Consider the following 27158-nt stretch of genomic DNA (forward strand, 5'->3'; position numbering starts at 1 on the left):
CATCTATTTTGGGGTGCATATGACTTTTTGATTGCTTGCTATTACACTTTTTGTGACGTAAGATGACAAAAAATGGCTTTTTTTACACCGTTTTTATTTTTATTTTTTTACGGTGGTCATCTGAGGGGTTAGATCATGTGATATTTTTATAGAGCCGGGCGATACGGACGCGGCGATACCTAATATGTATACTTTTTTTTTTTATTTATGTAAGTTTTACACAATGATTTCATTTTTGAAACATAAAAAAATCATGTTTTAGTGTTTCCATAGTCTAAGAGCCATAGTTTTTTCAGTTTTTGGGCGATTATCTTGGGTAGGGTATGATTTTTGCGGGATGAGATGACGGTTTGATTGTTACAATTTTGGCGTACATGCGACTTTTTTGATCACTTATTACCTTTTTTGGGAAGTAAGGTGGGCAAAATTTCAATTTCATCATAGTTTTTTATTTTTTATTTTTATGGCGTTCACCGTTCGGGTAAAGTAACATGACCGTTTTATAGATCAGGTCGTTACGGACGCGCCGATACCAAACATGTGTAGGGAATTTTATTTTTTTCATTTTTTATCAGTGATAAATGTGTTTTTTGATTTTTACTTTTTTTTCCACTTTTATTCACTTTTTTTGACCCAGACCCACTTGGTTCTTGAAGATCCAGTGGGTCTGATGTCTGTATAATACAGTACAGTACAATATATATTGTACTGCACTGTATTTTACTTACACTGAACAGATCTATGCCTTTTAGCACAGATCTATTCAGCACCATGGACAGCAGGACGCCTGAGAGGCGTCCTGTTGCCATGGGAACCTTCCCCGTCTGCTCAGTTCTGGTCAGGACTTCGCAGACGGGGAAGGGTAAGGAGGGGATCTGTCGGGGGGCTGTCTGGGGGCTCTCTCCCTCCCCATCGGGGGGCTGCAAAGGCACAGCAGCCCCCCGATGGGAGAGGGAGGGAGCTCCCTGCGCTGTTAACTTTTTCCATACAGCGGTCCGTACGGACCGCTGTATGGAAAGGGTTAAACGGCTGACATCGCATCACAGATGTCAGCCGTTTATACCAGGGTGCCAGCAATGTGCTGGCACCCTGGTATACCCACTAGAAACCAACGATTATACAAGGGGAGGCGGGCGGGGGATCGCGATCCCGCCTGCCGCACCGCCCGCCTCCCGCACCGCCCACAACCCTCCCCCTGCACCTCCCGCCACCATAAAATCATTCGGGGGTGCAAGGGGGGGGGGTGAATAAAACGTTTTTTTTAGGCATATAAAGTTTCTGATCCCTGCGGTCAGGGACCGCGGGGACCAGAAACTGCAGAAATCGCAGCAAACCGCAGGTCTGAATCGACCTGCGGTTTGCCGCGATCGCCGACATGGGGGGGTCACGGGACCCCCCCGCGCATTTAGCCTAGGTGCCTGCTCAATGATTTGAGCAGGCACCGGGTTCCGATTACTGCCAGCCGCACGGCAGTGATCGAAAATACACAGGGCGTACATGTACGCCCTGTGTCCTTAAGTACCAGGGCACAAGGGCGTACCTGTACGCCCTATGTCCTTAAGAGGTTAAAGGATTCCGTTTTGCATTCCATCCTATGGATTCAGTTATGTTCCGTTATAACCCTGTTATAACGGAAAGCCATAACAGAATCCCTAACGCTAGTGTGAACCTACCCTTATTCTGATTGCCTGATTGGAGTCGGGAAGGAATTTTTTATTCCCCTAAAGTGGGGAAAATTGGCTTCTACCTCACAGGGTTTTTTTGCCTTCCTCTGGAGCAGCTTGCAGGATAACAGGCCGAACTGGATGGACAGATGTCTTTTTTCGGCCTTATGTACTATGTTACTATGTTATTTATATGTGTTTTACTGTAATAGAGGCAGAAAACCGGGAGCACATAAAGTTCGCTTCTGATTATAGGAAGATCTAAAGGATGTAAGTGCCTGATAAAAGGCAGTCTACGCTGTTTACCGAACCTACAATTATAAGCTGAATTTTCTTAGATGGTGCTTCCTTCAAAGAGCATCTGTCAGCAGATTTGTACCTATGACACTGGCTGGCCTGTTACATATGCACTTGGCAGCTGAAGACATCTGTGTTGGTCCTATGTTCATATGTGCCTTCAGTGCTGAGAAAAATAATGTTTTAATATATGCAAATGAGCCTGTAGGAGCAACAGGGGCGTTGCCGTTACACCTAGAGGCTCTGCTCTCTCTGCAACTGCCGCACCCTCTGAACTTTGATCGACAGGGCCACACAATGAAAATGTCATCACACCTGACCTTGTCAATGCAGTTGTAGAGGGAGCAGAGCCTCTAGGTGTAATGGTAACGCCCCCGTTGCTCCTAGAGGCTCATTTGCATACAACATAATTGTTCTCGGCAATGCGGGGACATATGAACATGGCACTAACACAGATGCCTTCAGCTGCCAAGTGCACATGTAACAGGTCAGCCAGTGTCATAGGTACAAATCTGCTGACAGATGCCCTTTACAGGGGTTTTCCAGGTCCAGAATACCGACGGCCTATCCTCAGGCCAGATACTTGGTGGAAGTCTGACTCTCGGCATCGCTGCTAATCAACCATCCCATCTACCTGCACACTGTCTACTTAATACTGTTCACTTGACTGGGATAAAACTGCAATACCCTGAACCACTGCGGCTAAGTAGACGGCATGCAATGAAGAGCTGATTGGGGGAATGCTGAGTGTGAGACCCCCATCAATCTGATACTGATGGCCTAATCTGAGGAGTATCCTTGCAGTAACATCTTCTCCACTATAGAGTGCCAGGGATACAGGCACTATCCCCTTCACTGCCCTAGATCACCAGGTTTGCAGACAATAACTTTCTCTAAAAGACCCCACAGATGTTACCATAAACCCATTAACTACCCTGATTAATTATGGACAATTATTTGACCGTGAAATTTTTATTTATTCACTAGTTGTGGCTTTGGACTTTTTTAAAATCAGATTATTTTTATTGAAGTTTTTTTTTCCAACAGCACAAAAAGAAGACAAACAGTTCCCCCCGTCCCACCCCCCTCCCTTCCGTCCCCAGTCCCAGAAGTCCCTAATCACATTGGAGAAGCTCCAAAAGTCTCTTAGGTGAAAAGGTCGAGCAAAATGAGCAGAAAAAAACAACTCTAAGTCGATGTCCTTCAGATACATATTCTACATTGGTATAGTATGGACATCAAATCATCCGATCGACCCTTATGACCGCATATCACAAGAAAACACATATAACACAGCAGCCTCTCAGAAGAAAATCTCCTACCTCCTAAAAACCCTAGCGTCCCACCTGCTCCCCAGGAATACAGTCTCCTAGATTCCTAAAGGAGAACGTCAAAAAGTTTGCACGAGACCAGGGTGTTGTAATCAGCAAATCCTACTCCAATGCATCTGCAACCTCCAGATTAATCCTCAATGTTATAGTGTTGTCTCCATCTGCCCCAGATCTTTTCAAACTTTTTAAGGTTATTCCTCTTTTGATATACAAATCCCTCCAGTTGTATCAGGGTATGAACTTTGTTAACTAGCTCTTGAACCTTAGGAAGGGTCATGGTCCACCCAATGATACGCGATCACCTTTCTTGCTTGATACAATATACAAATAATCGCTAATGTATGTTCAGCAGATAATGAATAACTGTCAACACAGTCATGTACACACACCCTGGCGGTAACCACACTTTTTGTATTATGTTCATCACATCCCTCCAGTATCTTCTCAGCCTGGTTCCACATAAGGTGCATCAACGCAGCATTGGGTGCATCACATCTGGGACATAAGTCGTCCAATCTATAACCCATTTTCCTTAAGAGGGCAGGTGTCCCATAAATTCTATGTAGCAGTAGCAACTGTGACATTCTTTGTGCCTCACCCACCGCTATATCCGTAAATCCTTCTAGCACCTTGTGCCACTGGTCTTCCGTTAGATCAGGTATATCTTCCCGGAGAGGCTGCTTTTTAAATTGCGTTCCCATAAGACTATTATAATGCAACGAAATAACCCCGCTAGTGGATCCCTTAGTGCTTGCCAAATCTATAATCGTACGTTTAGAGGCCGGTTTAATCCTTTCCACTTTACCCTGCGAATGCATAGCATGTCTAAGCTGCAAATACATGTAGAATTGGGAGTGCGGAAGCTGAAACTCACGTTGTAGTTGGGCATATTCTTTCAAAGTCTCCCCATCATACAGCTGATGCATGTGGGTAAGTCCGTACCGTCCCCACGTCTGGATAGAAGATATTTTATGTAGTTCTGCGTACATGTAATTGGGCCATATTACGGTAAACTTCGTGTACCCTTGTATCCCTGCTACTTTCCTCGCTTTCCACCAAACTTTGTGGATAACCCGAAATATCGGAATGTCATTCCCTGCTTTATCCAGGGATCCATCCTCTAACGCTGTTATTAAAGTACCCCCCCCCCCCCACTAGAATTTGTACGATTCGCCCCGTCTTATTAATGCCCTCCTCCATTCCCCAGCCGCGTAAATGCTGTAATTGGGCAGCTAAGTAATAAATCCATGGGTCCGGAGCCCCAAGTCCCCCATCAGTTTTTGGTCGACAGAGCGTAGCTAGTTTTATACGTGGGACCCCTCTCTTCCAGATTAATTCTCTAAATATGGCATTAGCCGTGACACAAAATCGGGTAGGAACCCATATAGGTGCATTATGCAGCAAGTATAGGAGTTGTGGCATCAGTATCATTTTTAGAAGATTAACCCTTCCTATTATGGAGAGTGGCAGTTTGGTCCAAACCTGTACCTTCTGTCGGAATCTCTGCAGCAGCGGAGTCACATTCAGTCGCCCAGATATTTAAAAGAAGTGACAAGTTGCAGGCCCTCCGTCTGGCAGCAACTGTCCCCATTGTCATCAGAGAGCAACATCAGCACAGACTTGGACCAGTTAATGTTCAACCCTGACAGGCCGCTAAACCCATTAATAATGTTCATGGCTGCCGGAAGAGAGGAGCTCCATTCATCTAGGAACAAGAGCATGTCATCGGCATAAAGAGCTACTTTTTCGACTAGTCCATTATATCTAAAGCCCTGGACTGCCTGCGCTTCCCTAAGTGCCGTCGCCAGGGGCTCAATTGCTATTGCAAAGAGTAAGGGTGACAGAGGGCACCCCTGCCTCGTCCCTCTATGCAAATGGAAAGATCGGGAGAGAGCTCCATTCACCCTCATTTTAGCTGTAGGGGCGTTATATAAGAGTTGGATCCACTGGATAAAGGTTGCCCCGAAGCCCATTTTCTTGAGCACTGCCCACAAGTATCTCCATTCCACGCTATCGAACGCTTTGGCAGCGTCAAGAGACGCGACCGCCGCCTTCAATCCGTGATATCTCCCCGCCTGTATGTTTAGGAATAAACGTCTGATATTAACCGCAGTTGACATATTGGGCATGAAACCTGCCTGGTCTGAGTGTATAAGCGACGTTATCACTGTATTAAGTCTATTCGCCAACACTTTCGCTAATAGCTTCACGTCTACTTGGAGCAGAGATATAGGGCTATACGATTCTGCCTTTAGGGGATCTTTGCCCATACTAAGTGGCAATTTACTCTGACGCTGTGCCTCCTTAAGCACTTCCAGCCACTGAGGAAGCAAGATAGGGGCGAATGTTTTATAAACTTCGGTGGGCAAGCCATCGCTCCCAGGGGCCTTAGTATTAGACATATCGCTCAGGGCCGCTTCTAATTCCTTGATTGTTATGGGACTATCCAAGATCGACACTGGATCAGAGCTCAATGTAGGAAGCTGAAGCCCACCCAAGAAATGCATAATCTCTGGATCCCCTGCAGTAATACATGCATAATATCTAACAATTTGTCTGGAGCTGTACACACAACCCCCTCGGCGTCACGAAGAGCAGCGACATACGCAGAGGGCTGCTGCGCTTTGGAGAGCAATGACAGTAATTTACCTGTCCTCTCCCCTTCCTCAAAATTCGATTGTTTCTAGAAAAAGCGTTTGTTTTTTGCTTTGAGAAGGAGTTTATCATTCAGTTTACGTTGTGCTTCCTGCCATTGGGTTCTATACCCTTCCGTGGGGTGTATGACATATTGTGTTTCCGCCTCTGTCATCTGTCGTTCTAGTGTTTTTACCGTCACTCGGGATTCATTATGTTTTTTATTAACCTCCGCGATAAGTATTCCCCTCAAAAAGGCTTTCATGGTATCCCAGACTATCAGTGACGAAGCTCCTGGAAGATTAAGGGCAAAAAACTCTTTTAACATGTCCCTAATATTTGAGACTGTGGGTATAACAGACAGCCAAAATGGATTGGATTTTCATAATGGCCTGCCTCCGGTCTCGGGGGGGTAGAAAGTTAGCGGACACTAATATGGGAGAATGGTCTGACAATTGCCTGGTTAGATATCGGACATCGCAGATACGGCAGCCCATTGCCTCATTCTCAAGAGCCAAATCAATTCTGGACAATGTTTGGTACGTGCTGGAGCAGCAAGAGTACTGACGTACCCGTGGATTGCGCAACCTCCAGAAATCCATCAGGGACGCTTCATCTAGAAGTCTCCCAAAAGGGGTAAGCAGCCCCTCCAATTGTGACGTAGAAGTGGACAGTCTGTCCCATGTAGGACATATTACGTTGTTAAAATCCCCCATTATCAGTGCTGGAGTATCAGGATAATCAGACAAAAAAGCCAGCAGCTTTTTAATTACAAGCGGAGAGTATGGCGGCGGTATATATACCCCACATATAAAGCATGGGACATTAAAAAGTTTGGCAAAAAGGTTGCATATGAGGAGTAAGTAGCATGATAGCAATGACTCGCCCACCTAGGGGTAAGCAACTGGGATTGCTCCGCAAGGAGGTGCGTCTCCTGTAGGCAGCAGACCGTAGGGTGGTACACTTTAACACTCTCCATTATGGCCTTCCTTTTAATAGCATCCTTAACCCCTCAAATGTTCCAGCTCAGAAAATTCACTGGGTTAGCCATATTTACATATAGGGTACTGTATCTTAAATGGATAAAGCAACATACATTCCATAGGTTCCATTACCCATTGAGACAAATATACAGACCCGGGACCTTTTTTCCCTAACTCCCCTCCCCCTTCCCTAACCTAGAGAACATCCCTCCCCTTGCTTAAATAGCACCTGAAATCACTCTTTCCAACAGATCCCACCAATACACCTTAGTACTAAGGTCCGTGGGCAGTTAAGGAATTAGCTCTACCAATAGATAGTTTAACTCCCACAATCCCTGGTAGGGTGGAAATTAACGCTTCTGAAATTCACAACCTGAAATACAAACTGTTAAACAGTAAAGAATAGTGATACGAACAGCATGAATAACATTCTGCACTTAACCTCCGTTATTATTAATATGGACAATATTAGCAATGTAAGATACATTTTGCATTACGCCGGCATCTTAGCTCCCACTAGTAACTTAACGCTGGAAGGGGCTGAATATACAGGGTGGGCCATTTATATGGATTCACCTTAATAAAATGGGAATGGTTGGTGATATTAACTTCCTGTTTGTGGCACATTAGTATATGTGAGGGGGGAAACTTTTCAAGATGGGTGGTGACCATGGCGGCCATTTTGAAGTTGGCCATTTTGAATCCAACTTTTGTTTTTTCAATAGGAAGAGGGTCATGTGACACATCAAACTTATTGGGAATTTCACAAGAAAAACAATGGTGTGCTTGGTTTTAAACATAACTTTATTCTTTCATGAGTTATTTACAAGTTTCTGACCACTTATAAAATGTGTTCAATGTGCTGCCCATTGTGTTGGATTGTCAATGCAACCCTCTTCTCCCACTCTTCACACACTGATAGCAACACCGCAGGAGAAATGCTAGCACAGGCTTCCAGTATCCGTAGTTTCAGGTGCTGCACATCTCGTATCTTCACAGCATAGACAATTGCCTTCAGATGACCCCAAAGATAAAAGTCTAAGGGGGTCAGATCGGGAGACCTTGGGGGCCATTCAACTGGACCACGACGACCAATCCACTTTTCAGGAAACGGTTCATCTAGGAATGCTCGGACCTGACACCCATAATGTGGTGGTGCACCATCTTGCTGGAAAAACTCAGGGAACGTGCCAGCTTCAGTGCATAAAGAGAGAAACGCATCATCATGGAGCAATTTCGCATATCCAGTGGCCTTGAGGTTTCCATTGATGAAGACTGGCCCCACTTTCTTTGTATCCCATATACCACACCATACCATCAATTTATTTTGTTCCAACAGTCTTGGAGGGATCTATCCAATGTGGGTTAGTGTCAGACCAATAGCGGTGGTTTTGTTTGTTAACTTCACCATTCAGATAAAAAAAAGCTTGATCAATCACTAAACAAAATCTTCTGCGTAAACTGAGGGTCCTGTTCCAATTTTTGTTTTGCCCATTCTGCAAATTCAGTGCGCCGATCTGGGTCATCCTCGTTAAGATGCTGGAGTTTGTAAGGGTGCCATTTGTAAGTAGCTAATATCCACCGAAGGGATGTTCGACTAATGCCACTCTCCAGTGACATGCGGCGAGTGCTATGCTGTGGGCTCTTGCTGAATGAAGCTAGGACAGCCACTGATGTTTCTTCATTAGAGACAGATTTCATGCGTCCACATTTTGGCAAATCCAACACTGAACCAGTTTCACGAAACTTAGCAAGCAGTTTGCTAACTGTAGCATGGGAGATGGGTGGTCTCGTAGGGTGTCTTGCATTGAAATCTGCTGCAATGAACCGGTTACTGTGTTCACCAGACATCAACACAATTTCTATCCGCTCCTCACGTGTTAACCTCGGCGACATGTCAATGGCTGTAAACAAAGAGAAACTTGTAAATAACTCATGAAAGAATAAAGTTTCGTTAAAACCAAGCACACCATTGTTTTTCGATTGAAATTCCCAATAAGTTTGATGTGTCACATGACCCTCTTCCTATTGAAAAAACAAAAGTTGGATTCAAAATGGCCGACTTCAAAATGGCCGCCATGGTCACCACCCATCTTGAAAAGTTTCCCCCCTCACATATACAAATGTGCCACAAACGGGAAGGTAATATCACCAACCATTCCCATTTTATTAAGGTGTATCCATATAAATGGCCCACCCTGTAGACACTTACAACCGCCTGTGTACTGCTACACAGCCGGTATTCAACATCCAGAATATACAACGTCAGCCTGTATTATAGACCTCTCAGTTGCCCTAATTCTTTTCCGCCCGAAGTTGTCTTTCATGACGGTCCAGCCATTTAGATGCCTCCTTCGGGTCTTCAAAGAAGCTTGTGGATCCAAGAGCCGCTATCCTAAGCCTGGCCGGATACAACATAGAGTACGTTGCTCCCAGCTCCCTCAGACGTCGCTTTACTTCCAGGAATCTTGATCTCCTCTTTTGAACTTCCATAGAGAAGTCGGGGAAAAAGGACACCCTTTGGCCGTCGATAGAAATATCAGGCAGGTCTCTGGTCTTTCGCAGAATAGCGTCTTGATCCCTGTAATGGAGCACTTTCATGAGAACTGGTCGTGGTTGGCGCCCCTGGTAGTAGAGGCCTGGTGGGGACTCTGTGCGCACGTTCAATGGCAAATAGAGGGGTCAAGACACCTCCTATAAACTGTTCTTTGAGCCAGTTTTCGAAAAAACTCAGTGGGGTTAGCGCCTTCCACTTTCTCAGGCACTCCAACTAGCCGCACATTATTTAGTCTCAGCCGATTCTCCAGATCGTCTTGTTTAGCAGAGATTACATCAATTCTGCGGGAGTGATCCACAAAGTCTCTTTTAAGAGGGTGTACTGCAGGGATGGCCAACCTGAGGCTCTCCAGCTGTTGCAAAACTACAACTCCCAGCATTCCCAAACTACCTACAGCTATCAGCCTACAGCAGGTCATGATGGGAGTTTTAGTTTTACAACAGCTGGAGAGCCGCAGGTTGGCCATGCCTGGTGTACTGCATCTTCCATGTCTCCCATACGATCCTCTAGAGACGTTGTACGGTCTGCCAGTTTTCGCAGATCATGCCTGACAATAGATATATCTTCCTTTATGGCTCCCATCTGCATGGATATAGTATTAGGCGACTTGCCTCACTTAGAAATGGCCTGGAGAACGTCCTTGATAGTTGGCTCCTCCATATCTGAGCCAGGGACATCTGGGTCCTCAGCCCCATCTTTATCCTGTATGGCGGCAAATCTATTAGGGTGCCTTTTCAGACCCAGCACCTCTTCAGCCTCCTCTCCGTCTGAATCCCTTCCCCCATCCATCAGGGAGGGCTCACAATTGGCATGTCTCACACTGTGCGGGCAAGTAGCGGAGAGGTCTCTGGACCTGTAGGTGTGAGTTAGTCCACAATATGTCCCGATTCAGGCTGTTTGTGTCGGATAAATGGCTGAGGCAGTGCAGGAGCTCCACAGCTCACGTCCGCTCACATGCCCGGCTAGCCACACCCCCTGGACTACCTACTTTAGAGGGAACAGCACCAAGGTCCCCAACTGCCCCGCTCACTAGCTACAAAGCCTCAGGCCTCATGCACATGACAGTATTTTTGGTCCACATTCAATCCATATTTATTGTGGATCAGATGCAGATCTATTAATTTCAATGGGGCTGCAAAAAATGTAGACAGCAGACAGTGTGCTGTCCGCATCCATTGTCCATTCCGCTGCCCCGCAAAAAAGATAGAACGGGTCCTATTTTTGCCCGTTTTGCAGACAAGAATAGGCATTTTAAATACAGAATGGGACGTACGGAACAGGAAAATGCATAACACACATGACCGTTGTCCGTGTTTTGCTGACCGCAGAACAGATACGGTCGTTTGCACGAGGCCTTACAAAAGGATCTGGTTGTGGCCTGACAAAATTTTAGATTACAAGAGAAGCAACACAGATCCGACCTCTACATCAATACATTAGAAAACTGAGCAGGGTCCTCACGTTTATAATAAAGATGTCTAAAGTAAAATCTTGGTGAAGCCTATGGGTTTTATCAAAACTGCCCAGTGCCTAACAGTGAAAATGTCTTCCGTATTTTTCGCCCTATAAGACGCACCGGCCCATAAGACGCACCTAGGTTTTTGAGGAGGAAAATAAGAAAAAAAATTTTTTGAACCAAAAGGTGTGCTTTTGGTGGGTTTGAACTAATGGCGGTCTGTGCATGACACTTATGGGGGATCTGTGGATGATGCACTGTTATGGGGTGGGGGATTTGTGGATGGCACTGCTATGTGGGGGATCTGTGGATGACACTTATGGGGGGAGCTGTGGATGGCATTATGATGGGGGGGGTCTGTGGATGGCATTATGATGGTGGGGGGGTCTGTGGATGGCATTATGATGGTGGGGGGGATCTGTGGATGGCATTATGATGGTGGGGGGGATCTGTGGATGGCATTATGATGGTGGGGGGATCTGTGGATGGCATTATGATGGTGGGGGGGGATCTGTGGATGGCATTATGATGGTGGGGGGGGATCTGTGGATGGCATTATGATGGGGGGGGGATCTGTGGATGGCATTATGATGGGGGGGGGATCTGTGGATGGCGTTATGGGGTGGTGGATCTGTGGATGGCACTGTTATGGGGTGGTGGATCTGTGGATGGCACTGTTATGGTGTGGTGGATCTGTGGATGACACTGCTATATGTGTCATCCACAGATCCCCCCCCCCCCCATAACAGTCCCATCCACAGACCCCCCCCCCCCCCCCATCATTATCCCATTCACAGATTCCTAGGGAGGGACTGTAGTAGGCGGGGAGAGCGGCGGGGCCGTGCAGGCACTGTACTCTGGCCCTGCAGCTCAGTATGTACTGTATTAACCGTAGTGTTAATCACCTGATCTAAACTAAATAATAATGATGCGCTTCCCCCTGCGCTTACCGGTACACACATGTCACGCTCCTGTAGTAAGCACTAGCAGCTAGGCCGGGCGGCCATAACATACAGAGGTCACGTGCCTGCTCCGCCTACTTCATTCATAAAGTAGGCGGAGCAGGCACGTGACCTCCGTGAGTTACGGCCGCCCGGCCTGCCTGCTAGCTGCTAACTACAGGAGCGTGACATGTGTGTACCGGTAAGTACATGGAGAGCATGGGGAGCGCATCATTATTATTTAGTTTAGATCTGATGATTAACACTACGGTTAATACAGTACATACTGAGCTGCGGGGCCAGAGTACAGATGTAAATTGCCAGCATTCGCCCCATAAGACGCAGGGGGACTTTCCCCCCACTTTTGGGGGGGGGGGGGGGGGGGGGGGGGGGGGGCGTCTTATGGGGCGAAAAATACGGTAGTTGCCCAAAGCAACCAATCAGAGCCCACATTTAATTTCCTAAAGGGCTCTAAAAAAAAATGAAAGCTGAGCTCTGATTGGTTGCCAACAGTTAGGCAGTTTTGATAAATGAGGCCCATACTCTAAAAATTAATGTTTTACAAAATAAACACACTCTATAGAGCAGCAAATCCCTTTGACACTGCCTGGAGATTTCTGATACTGATATATAGTAATTTACTGTCAGCCAAAGCAACCGTTTTCAGCAAGGTCGGCTGACAATCTAATAGGTATGGAGCACTCCCTACTCTCACCTGACTGATGATGTTTGGGGAGAGAAAGATCAGGCAAACTAAATATTTTATCTGCTCCATTTGTGCTCCTGGGAGATAAGCCGATGTCAGTAGTGTCTGCAAGCTGCTTGCTCTTCTTTCCCCATTGAAAACACATACTCGCTGAACTTAGAATGTATGTGTATGGGGGAGCTAGGAGATATAGCGGACAGCCAAAAGATCCTTTGGCCGACAACTATTGAAGGTGCATCTAAGGGTTCTTCAGGAATTAAGAAAATGAGAATACTTAAATATTACTTTATTATAAATATATTCACATATACATTTCATTAGTTAGAATGACTCGATTTGTCTGGGAAGTAATCATTAGGAGAAATAAAATGGCTGGCGTCCTATTAGTACACACAAAACATGTCCTAATCACACAGCAGGACAAGTTACTTCACAACACTGAGCTAAAGAGCTTCCCCATCCTTTTCTTTACTCTGCTCGTCAGGGGTTATGATCCTGAATACAGCTGATCAGATATTCGGCTAAATCTCTGTATGAAATGGGGTTCATGAGGTGTCATGAAGTACAGAGAGAAGATGGGGATGTGACTGATGAGCAGCAGCTCTTATGTGAAGTCTCCATTACTACAGCCTGACATTACCACAGTCTGTCCTGTCCGTCTTCTCTGTACTTCATGTCTCCTCATGAACTTCATTCCCACAGAGTTTCAGCTGAAGATCTTATCAGGATCATAAGTAGAGCAGAGAGAAGGATAAGGCAGCTCTTTAGCTCAGTCTTCTGGAATAACTTGTCCTTCTGTGTGATTAGGACAGGTTTTGTGTGTACTTATAGGACAGCTGCCATTTTATTTCTCCCAATGATTGCTCCCTAGACAAAATGAGCCAGTATAACTAATGAAAGGTATTTGGGAATAGACTTATAATAAAGTAATATTTAAGTATTTCCATTTTCTTAATTCCAAGAGAACCCCTTTAAAGAGGATGTGTAACCACGAAATGCAGTAGAATCGGCAGACAACAGGTTATAGAGCAGGAGGAGCTGAGCAGACATGTATAGTTTTGTGGAAAAATAATCAGCAAATATAGTAATTTATATATGTCAATCTCTGCTCTTTCTGATTTCATTGTTCAAGTGGGAGGTATTATGACAGCTATCTCGTCATACACAGTTACACACGCAATGTTATCTATCATTGATAAGACGGCCCCTGTGTACAACTGTAGTCAGAAAAAGAAGAGACTTAAATTTATAATATAACAGGTTTTACAGAATCTTGTTCCACAAAAATATATATCAATCTGCTCAGCTCCTCCTGCTCTATAACATGCTGCCTGCAGATTGCACTGCATATTGCAGTGACAATTTCTCTTTAAAACCCTAGCAAACATCCATTTATCAGAACGGATCTTTACTGGCTATGGGGTGTTTGATTTTCGGTAAGTTCTCATTCACACTTGCTGATTCCATCAGTATTTTGCATCAGAATCAAAAGCATGAGAGCATCCTAGACACAGAAAAATATGATCGATGCAGTTTTACTTCTTATGGGTTTTGCATCTGCTCCTGAATAAGACATTAAAAAAAATGAATGCAAGATACTAACAAAATATCAGTGTGAATAAGGAACAGAAGTCTATGAGCGGTGCAGTGGAGTTGTGTAAAAGGGAGTTGTCCATGGGGTGTGTCTGGTGTTGTAGCATATAATAAAAAATAAATAAAAATAAAATGCTGCAGTTACATCAGCAAACCCCAGGTGTCATTTATAGTGGCCTGTACATGGAGTACAGAGGTCAAAATACTGCTGACGGACGGAGAGCTATTATTAAAGGGGTATTCCAGTTGGAAGACGATACCCCCTATATATTGGAAAGGAGAAAATTATTAGACCAGTAGAGTGTCTGACCACCAGAAATCCAACAATTACAAAAATAGTGGTCCCTGCCCTTGTATGAGGTGGAGCACATCCACTCCATACATCTCTATAGGGCTGCTGGAATTGCATGCCCCATTCATACAGGGGCCCCCCATTCTTGTGATTGCTGTGGGTTCCAGCAGTTGGACCTTCACTCATCCAGTAGATAGAGAATCACTTGTTTTGACCAGAATTGGGACAAAATACCGGCAATCTGCACACAAGAGTCATGGCGATGAAATAATTTGCAGCTGAATAAAGGATTGTACTTCAATCCCCCCTTAAAGCTTGTTCAGAATACATTATAATTTATATTCCATTAAAGTAAAAAAAAAAAAAAAAAAAGATTGTAAATTGAGGAAGTGAAACTGCAGACATTCATGTGAAAAGAGAAGAAATCTATATTTCTGTATAAATCTGTAACAGGATATAGCAAAGCGGTCAAAAAAAGAGAACTAAGAAAAAACATAATACATATACAGATTTGAATGATGCGCTCAATTCGGCAATTTCTCACATGCGTATTCACTACCGGTCTTGGAAATAAAATGACATGTGTTTACATATAACACTCCTCTATACTGCCACAAACTTGTGGTCCACACATGGGAGAGAGGCAGTACAGCAAAGTCTAGATGGGCAGTTTAAAGAGGTTGGTGTGGCACGACAATTTTGCACCAATTCACGAGTCAGATGATGACTGGTGGGGGCCTGGGGGCCAATCACAAGATTATGGGTCCTATGTGTCCCATTTGAATGGAGCGGAGGTCGGGCATGCAGATTTCAGCTCATTTCAAACTCTATGGGACTGCTGGAGATAGCCGAGGGCTGTACTCCATTATCTTTAGCAACCCACCGATTATTTTTTTTAACAAAGTGGAAGTGCACATGCTTGAGCACTGCTCCATTCAAATGGGGGTACAGCTTTGTTCTTGTGATCAGGGGGGGCCCCAACAGTCAAATTTCCATTAAATAGGTTGTCCGCGCTCAGAGCTGAACCCAGACATATCCCCTTCTCCCCCCATTCAGCCCCTCTGACATGAGCATCAGAGCATTTCATGAATCACACAGGGCAAGGTCTTTTTCTGGAGATCTGGTGACGCCCTGGGCTCTCCATGGGTAAAGCTAGGCGGAGGCTTACGCCTAGGAGTGTTCCCAGTGACGTCACCAGCTCTGATGGGCGGGCTTTAGCGCTGCCCTAGCTGATTTTCAGTCCAGGGCAGTGCTAAAGCCCGCCCATTAGAGGCGGTGACATCACCCGCCTCACTGCTAGGCGCAAGCCTCGGCCTAGCTTTACCCATGGAGAGCCCAGTGTGTCACCAGATCTCCAGAAAAAGACTTTGCCCTGTGTGATTCATGAAATGCTCTGATGCTCATGTCAGAGGGGCTGAGGTTTTTTTTTTAACGGATGACCTATCCTTTGTATAGGTCATCAGTGTCTAATTGGTGGGGATACAACATCCGTGCCCTCCACCAATCCGCAATTTGGGAAGGCACTGGCGCTCACAGTAGCGCCATGGCTTTCTCGCAGTTCTGCCTAGGCCACGTTCATCAGTCACATGGCTTGGGCGCAGCTAAGCCCCATGGAAGTGAATGGGGCTGAGATGCGATACCAAGCCCAGTCGCTATATAATGTACAGCGCTGTGCTTGGCAAGCTGAGAGAAGGCCGCAACGCTACTGTGAGCTCCAGTGCATTCTCAAGCAGCTGATCGTTGGAGGTCCCGGGTGTCAGACCCCCATCAATCAGATACTGATGATCTGTCCTGAGGATAGGTCATTAGTATAAAAATCCCGGAAAACCCCTTTAATCAGACATCTTCCCTATTTTGTGGATAGGTGATAAATGGAGTATCCAGATCAGAGCTTAACTACCAAACCATCGATCCGCTGCAATAACATACACTTAAAAACATGGCTGCTTTCGTTCTGAAACAGCGCCATGACTGTCCACAGGTTGCATGTGGTATTGCAGCTCAGCCCAATACACTTCATTGGAATGGAGCTGCAATATGATACGGGGGGGGGGGGGGGGATTTTGTAAACCCCGCCCAGAAGTGGGTGTTCCCAGGCAGATTTGGGTCCATGGTGGGGTTTAAATGCCCTAAAAATGTTAAGTATAGAATTACCTCCCACCTGTGACACCTACACGTCATGTTGTCAGAATGAGTTCAAGCCAATTTCAGTTGTAGAAAATGGCACAACATGGTCAAAATGAAAGCAAGACATGAAAGAAAACCGCCCACTACTGCACAGTTCTCAGTGGTGGAAATCATGAAGGTAGAACAATCTGTTTTCAGTTTATGCGTCATTTTCATTAGATGCAAACGACCGGGAATAATCACATTTATTTTAATATAACATTTCCATTCGCCTAGTATGAAGTCGTAATGGCACAGCTTGAAACTATTATAACCTGAGCTCCCTGCCGAGAGCGCCAGTACGATTCAATATCGAAATAGGGGGGGGGGGGGGGGGGAGTCTGCCTCATCCAGGCAACATATGTGACAGACGTGTATCACATGGGCTAATAAACTGCTCAATATTTCACTGCCACGTCTGCTCTTCGGATCGCAGTAATGCATGAAAAAGGCTATAAATCTACACAATTGTTCACGACTAGCAAAAAGGAAGAAGTCACTAACTGTACAATGTGGGATCACATGAATTCATGACTACATACAGCAGAGGAATTCATATGTGCATATGTCATACAGCGACATAGGTCGCACTGGAGCCAGTATAGATCAGATGTACACTGCAAACATACTGGCTGCACCTAGATTGTGGCGCAAACTGTGCCAAATGGTGGCACATCTAGGTTGAGCGAAATGATCTGCTCCTAGCCTGGCAAAGGCCCGGGGCTTATAAAAAAAAAAAAAAAGGGACGTGACCTAAAATTGTAATATTTAGGGTAATAATTGCACCACAACTCTGGCAAAACAATGCTCAAATGAAGTCGTGTGCATGAAGCCTAAGCTAGCCAACGGCTGGCATAAAGTCACAGAAAAGTGTCTGTCCCTGCACCAGATTCATCATCCAGCCCGAGTGCCTGTAATAAACCAGAGGCAGGTGTGGACAGCCTAAATTGGCGCTATCTACAAGATTAGTGAATTTGCCCCAACGACCGTACTGCAGAACCATTCATTCCGTATGTCTGTTCCGTAATGCGATCCTACAAAAAAAGATAGAACGATTGCGAACAAGAATAGGCATTCCTATTATAGGGCTGGCTGTGTGCACATGGCTGGTACCAGTCTTCTGCGGATTCACAATTTGCGGATCGCAAAACACTTACGGCTGTGTGAATGGACCCTAAAGAGGATCTGTTGTCCGACTAAACAAAAAATAATAAAAAATTATGCCCTTTAGCTAATAGGAGCTACAGAATACACTGGATACACAGTCCTCTTCCTGCTCCTCTCACTAAGTTCCACTCATTTTCTATCCAAAAAAGTTGAGAGGTACAGTGATAGCGCAAGTCTACCTTATGAGAAGGGAACAACCTGTCCTACAATACAGATCATTTTTAACATTAGTTTTTCTTGAGTAAAAGCCTCTTTGGACAATTTATCAGAAGGTTTCCCCAACAATAAGCTGATCAAAAGGTGTATCACTGCCAAGATCCCTGTGATCAGCTTTAATCAGTGGGAGAACCTGTCAGCAAGTGTTCAATTCCCCTACAGTGCCTCCCCAGGGGGAATGGAGTATTACACAAGAATCCCCTTGGCTGTCCATGTAATGCATAGTTGTGCTGGGTCCTCCAGGGAGGGATGCTCACTATAGCAGTTCTCTGCATTAAATGACAGATGACGGCCATGAATGGCAGCTAGCGAATATTAACGAAGAATTGCAAAACGGGACACGTATACATTGATCAGCGCAATGTCTTCTCACCTTAGACGATTTCCTTCGACTCCTTCTAGTCCACACCACAACTAATTTGTCAGGTTGCCTAAAAGAACACAGAAAACATACATGTTATTTTTTTACTTTTTCTTTAAAAACTAAAAAATTCATCATATGGAAGAACAATTTGATGAATACCCTCAAGGTAATAATATGGTATGGCACATCCGTACGGCTGCTAGGAAGAACATTTCAAGGAACTTCAAATCCTAACATCCTCCATGACCAAATGGATTACTGAATGGAGATATTAATACTCCAGAAATCCAAGAAAAATATAAGCTATATGTCTGTATTTTCAGGAACTAAAATATACAGTGCCTAGTTTTTAGTCACTTAGTAATATGTTTGTTCCCCTCAAATTTAACCAGTTCTCTGGACTAAACTCACATAGTTGCCTTAAAGGGTTTGTGTCAATTCAGCAAATAGCATTTATTATGTACAGAAAGTTGATACAAGGCACTTACTAATGTATTGTAATTGTCCATATTGCTTCCTTTGCTGGCTGGATTCATTTTTCCATCACATTACACACTGCTCGTTTTCATGGTTACGACCGCCCTGAAATCCAGCAGCGGTGGCCATGGTTGCACACTATAGGAAAAAGCACCAGCCTATGTGCACTCCCATGGTCCCGATCACCAGAGAGGCCGGAACTTTTTCTTATAGTGAGTAAGCACGGCCACCGCTGCTGGATTGTAAGGTGGTTGTAACCACGGAAACGAGCCGTATATAGTGTGATGGAAAAATGAATCCAGGCAGGAAAGGAAGAAATATGGATAATAACAATACATTAGTAAGTGCCTTTTATTAACTTTCTCTACATGATAAATGCCACTTGCTGAAGTGAGACAACTCAAGTCACTTGAAATGGGGGGTAGGGAGTGGGGCTCTGAATAACCAAGGAAGAGCTCAATGCAGGGTCTAAACTGCCATGTTCTGGGAAATGCAAGTATTTACAAAAACAGACAAGTCAGGAAAACAGACTGGCTAATCTGTAGGATAAGAATAGTAAAATAAAAAGGAATAATAAGGAATAATAAGTAACAAATAATAGTGAAATGCTAATAAAATTAACACATAAAATGTGTGTGTGTGTGTGGGGGGGTCAGCTGCCGATTGCTGAATTTAAACACATTTATAAAATATTCAGTGGTAGGACATGAAAGTGTAAGCTGGCCACTGCTAAAATATTTGTTATTAGCAATGTCCTTTATGCTGAAGGTATTGGAATTATTGGATCCTCGCCCACTGCAGCATTCTCCTGAATAACTTGATCCTCCAATACTCTTACCATCAACTGAGCGCAAAACTGAAGATGGACATCCCCATTCCTATACCATTGCTGCAAGTCAGAAGAGCTATGAACCATAGGTTTAAGACTTTGGGGAATAAATGAAGATTTAAAAAACAAAAAACAAAAAAAACAAAAACAACAGTAATCTCCTAACACAAAACACATGATCACAAAACTAATGCTGTACTATAGTGAGTAAACTAAATGAATGTGAGGTTACTAGCAAATTTTGATTATTAGTATTTGTGCCCATCCACCACGGTAAAGTGACCTCTCTTGGATGGGAACCTATGTATGCTAAATGCTACCTTTTCTGGTCACCTTACTGTGCTGGATGGGCAAAAATAACTTTCATCACAATGTATTTGCTAAGAACCTCACATTTATTTATATCAAGAGTATAGCATTAGATTTGTGATCATGTATTTTGTGTTGAATGTGATTGCATTGTATTTGAATTTGTATTTTCAGCAATGGCGATGCACACCTGTGTCTTAGGATGTGCCAACTTTTTTTTTTCTTTCAGCGAAGATTTTGGGTGAAAAAAATCTATTCCAGTAATTATTTGCTTCCCTATGCCTTCCAAGGTGTAGCCTGTAATGCTGGGGTCAGGCTTTGGACAAAACCAGTCTCCTTCCCCTTCTGGTAGCTGATGATATAGTCCCTTCTTACTTTCCCTGGAGTCTTCCCAGCTATACTACCATGCTACTGCAGAGACTCTGCTCTCTCCCTGACAAGCAGGGCAGAAAACCATTTCTACTGGCTGAACTGCAGTGAACACAGGGTCACTATGCAGAGACCTGGCTGTTAGGAGACTGACAGAACATGTCTGTCCACCTGCACTCAGCTCAGTACATGGACATGCACATGCACATTGCTATACATTATGAGCACTAGGTGGTGCCAGTAAACTCTACACTGGATTGTTTTCTTACCACCATGTAAATGGCAAATGTTTTACAATCCCCCCAATAAATATGATATTTAATGGTAGGACAACTTCTTTAATGAATTGCCCCATGGAGTAGAAGATAAATTATATCACCAAACAGGCTTCATGGAACTGCCAAGCAGAATTCCTCATGGCTTCAATTATCTAGTTAGATCTCTCACGTTCAAAATGGGAGAAATTATAACAATATAGATGAATTAAATAAATGCTGTATATGTAATTTCCAAATACAAAAGCGTAGGTTCATCTTAAAACAAAATATCCGCCATGCAGGTGTCTTTTCCCCTGTGGTTATCTTAGATTGTAGCTCATGACAGCAGAACCACAATGAGATGCTACAAAAACCATGTTCCACCTGCCCTTCTGATTCATTTGATGCCAAAACAGTAACAATAGGAGGATTTCCTATTGTGCTGGCAAGCTCACAAAGCTCTGGTGCCAAGGTGATACCAGCCCATTGGCATCACAGGCCAGGAAACCTAGAACAATGGCTGCTCGTATGATCCCAACTTCATGCAAAAGATAAATGATAAAATATTTGTACTGCGAACTTACAATACACTGACAAGTTTTGTGGGGGTCCACCAGATCACCTGTATTACCCTGTATTTAGTTCCCACCCCCAACTGAACGCAGGCAAGTCTGCATTTACCACCAGGCTTTTGTTACTGTTCTTATGACTCAACTTTCATACAGTCAATTAAAAGTTCCTATCATTTGCGTCTGCATGTCATATTCAAGTGTATCCATGGCAACAGACTACAAAAGCACTCTCTGTAGTCTTATCCTGCAATTATATACCCTCAAGGCTACATGCACACGAACGTGGTTTGGTTCCGCATCCAAGCGTATTTTTTGCCACTCGGGTGCGGACCCATTCACTTTAATGGGGCCGCAAAAGATGCGGACAGCACTCCACGTGCTGTCCGCATCCATTGCTCCGTTCCGTAGCCCCGTAAAAAAAAAATAGAACATGTCCTATTCTTGTCTGTTTTGCGGACAAGGATAGGCATTGTAACAATGGATCCTAAAAAAAAAAAACGGATGCCTTCCGTTTTTTTTTGTGGACCACAAACACATACGGTCGTGTGCATCTAGCCTTAATCGGTTATCTAATTCTTACTGAAATAAAATTAGGTTAGCAAGAAGTTCTGGACTTTGTTACAGTATGGTGAAAAGAGCACATATAGTGGTAACTGCTATACCTACAGACTGTGTTCGTAGTCTGTTACTATGACTAAAATAGAACATATTTAAATATTTGCTTCATTATTTATGGTTATAATATTTATATTCTTGATAGTCGATTTAGTAAAGATGGCCATACAAAATCAGACCAATTTCAACCAAAAAACTATTTCACCCGAACTGGTTGACCATTACTGGGTCCTCCTGACTCTCCCCCAAAAGCAGATGTCAGAGGGAAAGAAGATTGGGCTGATGGATTTCAACATGTCTGATCCTTTTGTGCTCAAGGGAGATAAGCCAACGACAAAAGTGACTGGCAATGTTTTTTTTCCCCTCTTTTCTCATTGAGAAGACATTCAGTTAGGCCAAGCATGGATATACAGTCGTGGCCAAAAGTTTTGAGAATTACATAAATATTGGAAATTGGAAAAGTTGCTGCTTAAGTTTTTATAATAGCAATTTGCATATACTCCAGAATGTTATGAAGAGTGATCAGATGAATTGCTTAGTCCTCCTTTGCCATGAAAATTAACTTAATCCCCCAAAAAATTTTCCACTGCATTTCATTGCTGTCATTAAAGGACCTGCTGAGATCATTTCAGTAATAGTCTTGTTAACTCAGGTGAGAATGTTGACGAGCACAAGGCTGGAGATCATTATGTCAGGCTGATTGGGTTAAAATGGCAGATTTGACATGTTAAAAGGAGGGTGATGCTTGAAATCATTGTTCTTCCATTGTTAACCATGGTGACCTGCAAAGAAACGCGTGCAGCCATCATTGCGTTGCATAAAAATGGCTTCACAGGCAAGGATATTGTGGCTACTAAGATTGCACCTCAAATCAACAATTTATAGGATCAAGAACTTCAAGGAAAGAGGTTCAATTCTTGTTAAGAAGGCTTCAGGGCGTCCAAGAAAGTCCAGCAAGCGCCAGGATCGTCTCCTAAAGAGGATTCAGCTGCGGGATCGGAGTGCCACCAGTGCAGAGCTTGCTCAGGAATGGCAGCAGGCAGGTGTGAGCGCATCTGCTCGCACAGTGAGGCAAAGACTTTTGGAAGATGGCCTGGTGTCAAGAAGGCCAGCAAAGAAGCCACTTCTCTCCAAAAAAAACATCAGGGACAGATTGATCTTCTGCAGGAAGTATGGTGTGAATGGACTGCTGAGGACTGGGGCAAAGTCATATTCTCCGATGAAGCCTCTTTCCAATTGTTTGGGGCATCTGGAAAAAGGCTTGTCCAGAGAAGAAAAGGTGAGCGCTACCATCAGTCCTGTGTCATGCCAACAGTAAAGCATCCTGAGACCATTCATGTGTGGGGTTGCTTCTCATCCAAGGGAGTGGGCTCACTCACAATTTTGCCCAAAAACACAGCCATGAATAAAGAATGGTACCAAAACACCCTCCAACAGCAACTTCTTCCAACAATCCAACAACAGTTTGGTGAAGAACAATGCATTTTCCAGCACGATGGAGCACCGTGCCATAAGGCAAAAGTGATAACTAAGTGGCTCGGGGACCAAAACATTGACATTTTGGGTCAATGGCCTGGAAACTCCCCAGATCTTAATCCCATTGAGAACTTGTGGTCAATCCTCAAGAGGCGGGTGGACAAACAAAAACCCACTAATTCTGACAAACTCCCAGAAGTGATTATGAAAGAATGGGTTGCTATCAGTTAGGAATTGGCCCAGAAGTTGATTGAGAACATGCCCAGTTGAATTGCAGAGGTCCTGAAAAAGAAGGGCCAACACTGCAAATACTGACTCTTTGCATAAATGTCATGTAATTGTCGATAAAAGCCTTTGAAACGTATGAAGTGCGTGTAATTATATTTCACTACATCACAGAAACAACTGAAACAAAGATCTAAAAGCAGTTTAGCAGCAAACTTTGTGAAAACTAATATTTGTGTCATTCTCAAAACTTTTGCCCACGACTGTACATAAGGGGTTAGGTATCTTTCTAAGATGTATGCCAACCTTGAGCTTAGTATTTTGCACATCAGTGTTGTGGTTTATACATCTCTGCCGGTGTCACTTTCACGTTTACTTTTATCAAAAAAACTACAGTTTAGATAAAGTTTTTTTTTATTTTTTCAGGGCTAGACCAGGTCCATCTTTGTCACAAGGTCATCAATTAACTCAAAGAACTGTAGCTCCACAAATATACAATACAATAGCAGTCCGCAACAAGGACGAGCCTCCCTAGCATCACTCGCGATGCTAGGGAGGCTCGTTCCCGTCGTGGCCTACTATTGGCTAATTCCCCCGCCCCCACTCCGGGTAGATGCAGCGGTCTAATGTCAAAAACGGGTGGCGGGGACCCAGGTATCTCTGTGAGGGGCCCGGACATATGGGGAGGCATTTTAGGGGTTGAATAACTCCTTTAAGCCTTATTCACACGTCACTGTTTTGGTCAGAGATTTCCATCAGTGATTGTGAGCCAAAACCAGGACTGGAGCCTCCACAGACATAAGGTATAAGGGAAAGATCTGCAACTGTTCTGTGTTTAGAGCCACACCTGGTTTTGGCTCACAATCACTGATGGAAATCACTGACCGAACACTGACTGTGTGAATAAAGCCTTAGAGAAAAGAGCAGGGAGTGAGAGGTTGACGTACATACCAGATTTACCTGGGGAGAATACAAGGAGGGCAACTCATATAGGGTTTAATTAGGGAGACAGTCACAGAAAAGGCAGTTTGCAGGGGGAGGATAGAAGCATCCTGGACACACAGATCCAGCAGGAGAACAGTCTGGAACTAGACACGGTGGAAACTGAATATGAGGGGGATCTAAAAAGGAATGATGTGATGGAGATTGCAGACTGAGACATAGTGCAACTTTTTTTTTAACTCAAGATCACTACTCACATATGTAAAAATCATAGGGGGAGATTTAAGAAAACGGTTTAAAAAAGAAAAAAAAAAAAAAAAAAAAAGAGTCTCGGACACCCACTGCAACCAATCACAGCACTGCTCATTTTCCAGCAGAAAAAGAATGATCAAAGACATTTTTTCTTTTAGGCAGTTTTTATAAATCTCGCCTATAATTTCCATGTCAAAGGGGTCCACAGCCTTCAAACTAAGAAACTGTACCTACTGCCCTAGTGTGACCACCTTGTAGTGCGACCGTATGACAGAGCAGAAGAAACAAAATGTGGTTATTTTTAATATACCGGGTGAATCTTTACCAATACTATGACATGGACAGAGTAGGAGAGCGTTACGGGAGAAAGTCTGCGGGTTGGAATGTGGTGTCACTAAGAGATGAACTCTGCGAGCCTCCCAGATATACAGCTGCAGAATTTGGACAGCTCAATACTGCTGGGGGAAGGAGAAAATGATAAAAACAGTCACAGCTCTGCCAGGTCAACATAGTCCAAATATCTCAAGAAAAATTCAAAAGGATCACTATTCAAGTCACTTTGGGTCTCATGCATATAAGGGAATGCCAACAAAAGGAGGACTTGATATGCACAGCAACCAATCAGATGACTGCTCTTCTCTCGGGGCCCGTGCACACAGATGTTTTATTTTTATTTCCTTTCCCAAGGGCACTCCCTTTTACATCAGCGGAGGATCGGGAAAATTATCTGAAATTAACACTTCTACAAACACTTGTTTGCAATATCTGGCTCGTGTAAAGACTCCCCTGATGACCTGACATATCGGCAGAACACTCATATATCGGGTGATTGCATCTTTGATGCAGCACCCAAAGCTGTTTGTCTGTCTGTCAGGAGCATATCTCACCATGTAAACAGAGGATGTGCTGCTGACAAGATGTACACCAAATGGGGGGCGAATTATCATAATAACGATCATTCATTCTCCATTCACTTTGCATCAGACCATGTGAAAGGCTCCTTAAATGAGTGCCAACTGACTTGTTTATCGTCAATCAGCGCTTGTTTACTGCCCAGGATCAGCCGGATCCCAAGGATCCTTGTAGTCCAGACACACACTAGAAACTCACAGCATGTGTCAGGGTGAGGTCCCATTCTGACCTCTGCTACTCTGACAGGACGGCATTGCATTATAATGATTCAGGCTACTTTTACTCTCGCGTTTTGGCTTTCCGTTTGCGAGATAAGTCATGGGCTCTCACAAGCGGTCCAAAACGGATCAGTCTTGCCCTAATGCATTCTGAATGGGAAAGGATCCTGTAAGATTTTTAACTTTTTTGTATTTGTGTCCTTTTATTTCACTTTGTATACATTCCTATCTATTGTCTCAGCTTTTGACCTCTAGTTGTAAAGATACATTCCTCTCCAAACCAGTAAGGGCTGGTTAGTGTTATCAAGATAGGGTCCAACTGGTCAAACTCCATTTACATATCAAAGGCAACAACAATGACTGTCTCTTAGTCAATAGAGTCCTAAACATTCAGGAGAATGGTGGAAACTGTTAGAAGCATCAACTTCCAGTTTCTTCCATCAGTCACGAGAGGAATTACCTGGAAAGCGCTAGAAAGCTAACACAAGCAACCAATCAGAACCTGCCAAGGTATCTCATAGTAGGTTCTGGAACTAGCTCTTAAACATATAAATAGCCAGAGGGGAAGACAGAGGGCGGAGGAAGAGAAGAGGAAGAAGAGACTGAAGATACTAGAGGGGAAGCAACAAGAGGACGCCAAGGGGTCTATCACCTAGGAGTTCCAGGATCAAGACGCCTTCCGTACAACACCACTGTGCTCTAGCCAAGAAAGGAAGAGAAAAGCGCTACCAAAAACCAGAAAGGAGAGGTAGAGGTACACTATGTATCTTTGTTCCTCGAAGGTCAAAGGCTGCAGACAATTGGGTTACATTGTTCGGGGTGGCTCTTTTGATTAGGGGGTATTAGTGTCTTCTCCTCACTATATTGTGATAGTGAGCTTATTTATGTGTGTATTAAGGTGGTAGCTTTTGTAACAAGTGATTTTCTCATTATATAAATATTTGTCATAAAACACAATTCTTTGCCACATCCTCCCAGAACTTCTACCAAATAATCATAGCAGCTTATTTCTTATAATCCGCTCAGAATGCATCAGTTTGCCTCCGTTCCGCTCTGGAGGTGTACACCAAAACGATGCTTGAAGCGTTTTTCTGTCCGCTTATGAAACTGAGCCAAACGGGGGGACGGATCAGTTTTCTATTGTCAGAGAAAACATTCTGGGTCATGACGGATCCGTTTTGCTCCGCATCCCAGGACGGAAAGCAAATCGCAGCATGCTGCGGTTTGCTCTCCGGTATGAGAACGGAACGCAATTTGGAGCACTCCGTTCTGTTCAGTTACGTTTTGTCCCTATTGACAATGAATGGGGACAAAACTGAAGCGTTTTTTTTTTTACAG

The 27158-nt window shown here is 44.1% G+C and overlaps 1 protein-coding gene across 1 annotated transcript in view; it reads right to left on the reverse strand.

Annotated features, from left to right (window-relative positions):
* Positions 1 to 27158, reverse strand: part of EHBP1 (EH domain binding protein 1) — a 411889-nt gene that overhangs the window by 327058 nt on the left and 57673 nt on the right. Inside the window, 1 exon segment of the mRNA XM_040430136.1 lies at positions 18377 to 18434. Within this exon segment, the coding sequence (XP_040286070.1) occupies positions 18377 to 18434 (58 nt within the window).

Source organism: Bufo bufo, chromosome 4 (genome assembly GCF_905171765.1).
Source record: "Bufo bufo chromosome 4, aBufBuf1.1, whole genome shotgun sequence".
NCBI lineage: Eukaryota > Metazoa > Chordata > Amphibia > Anura > Bufonidae > Bufo > Bufo bufo.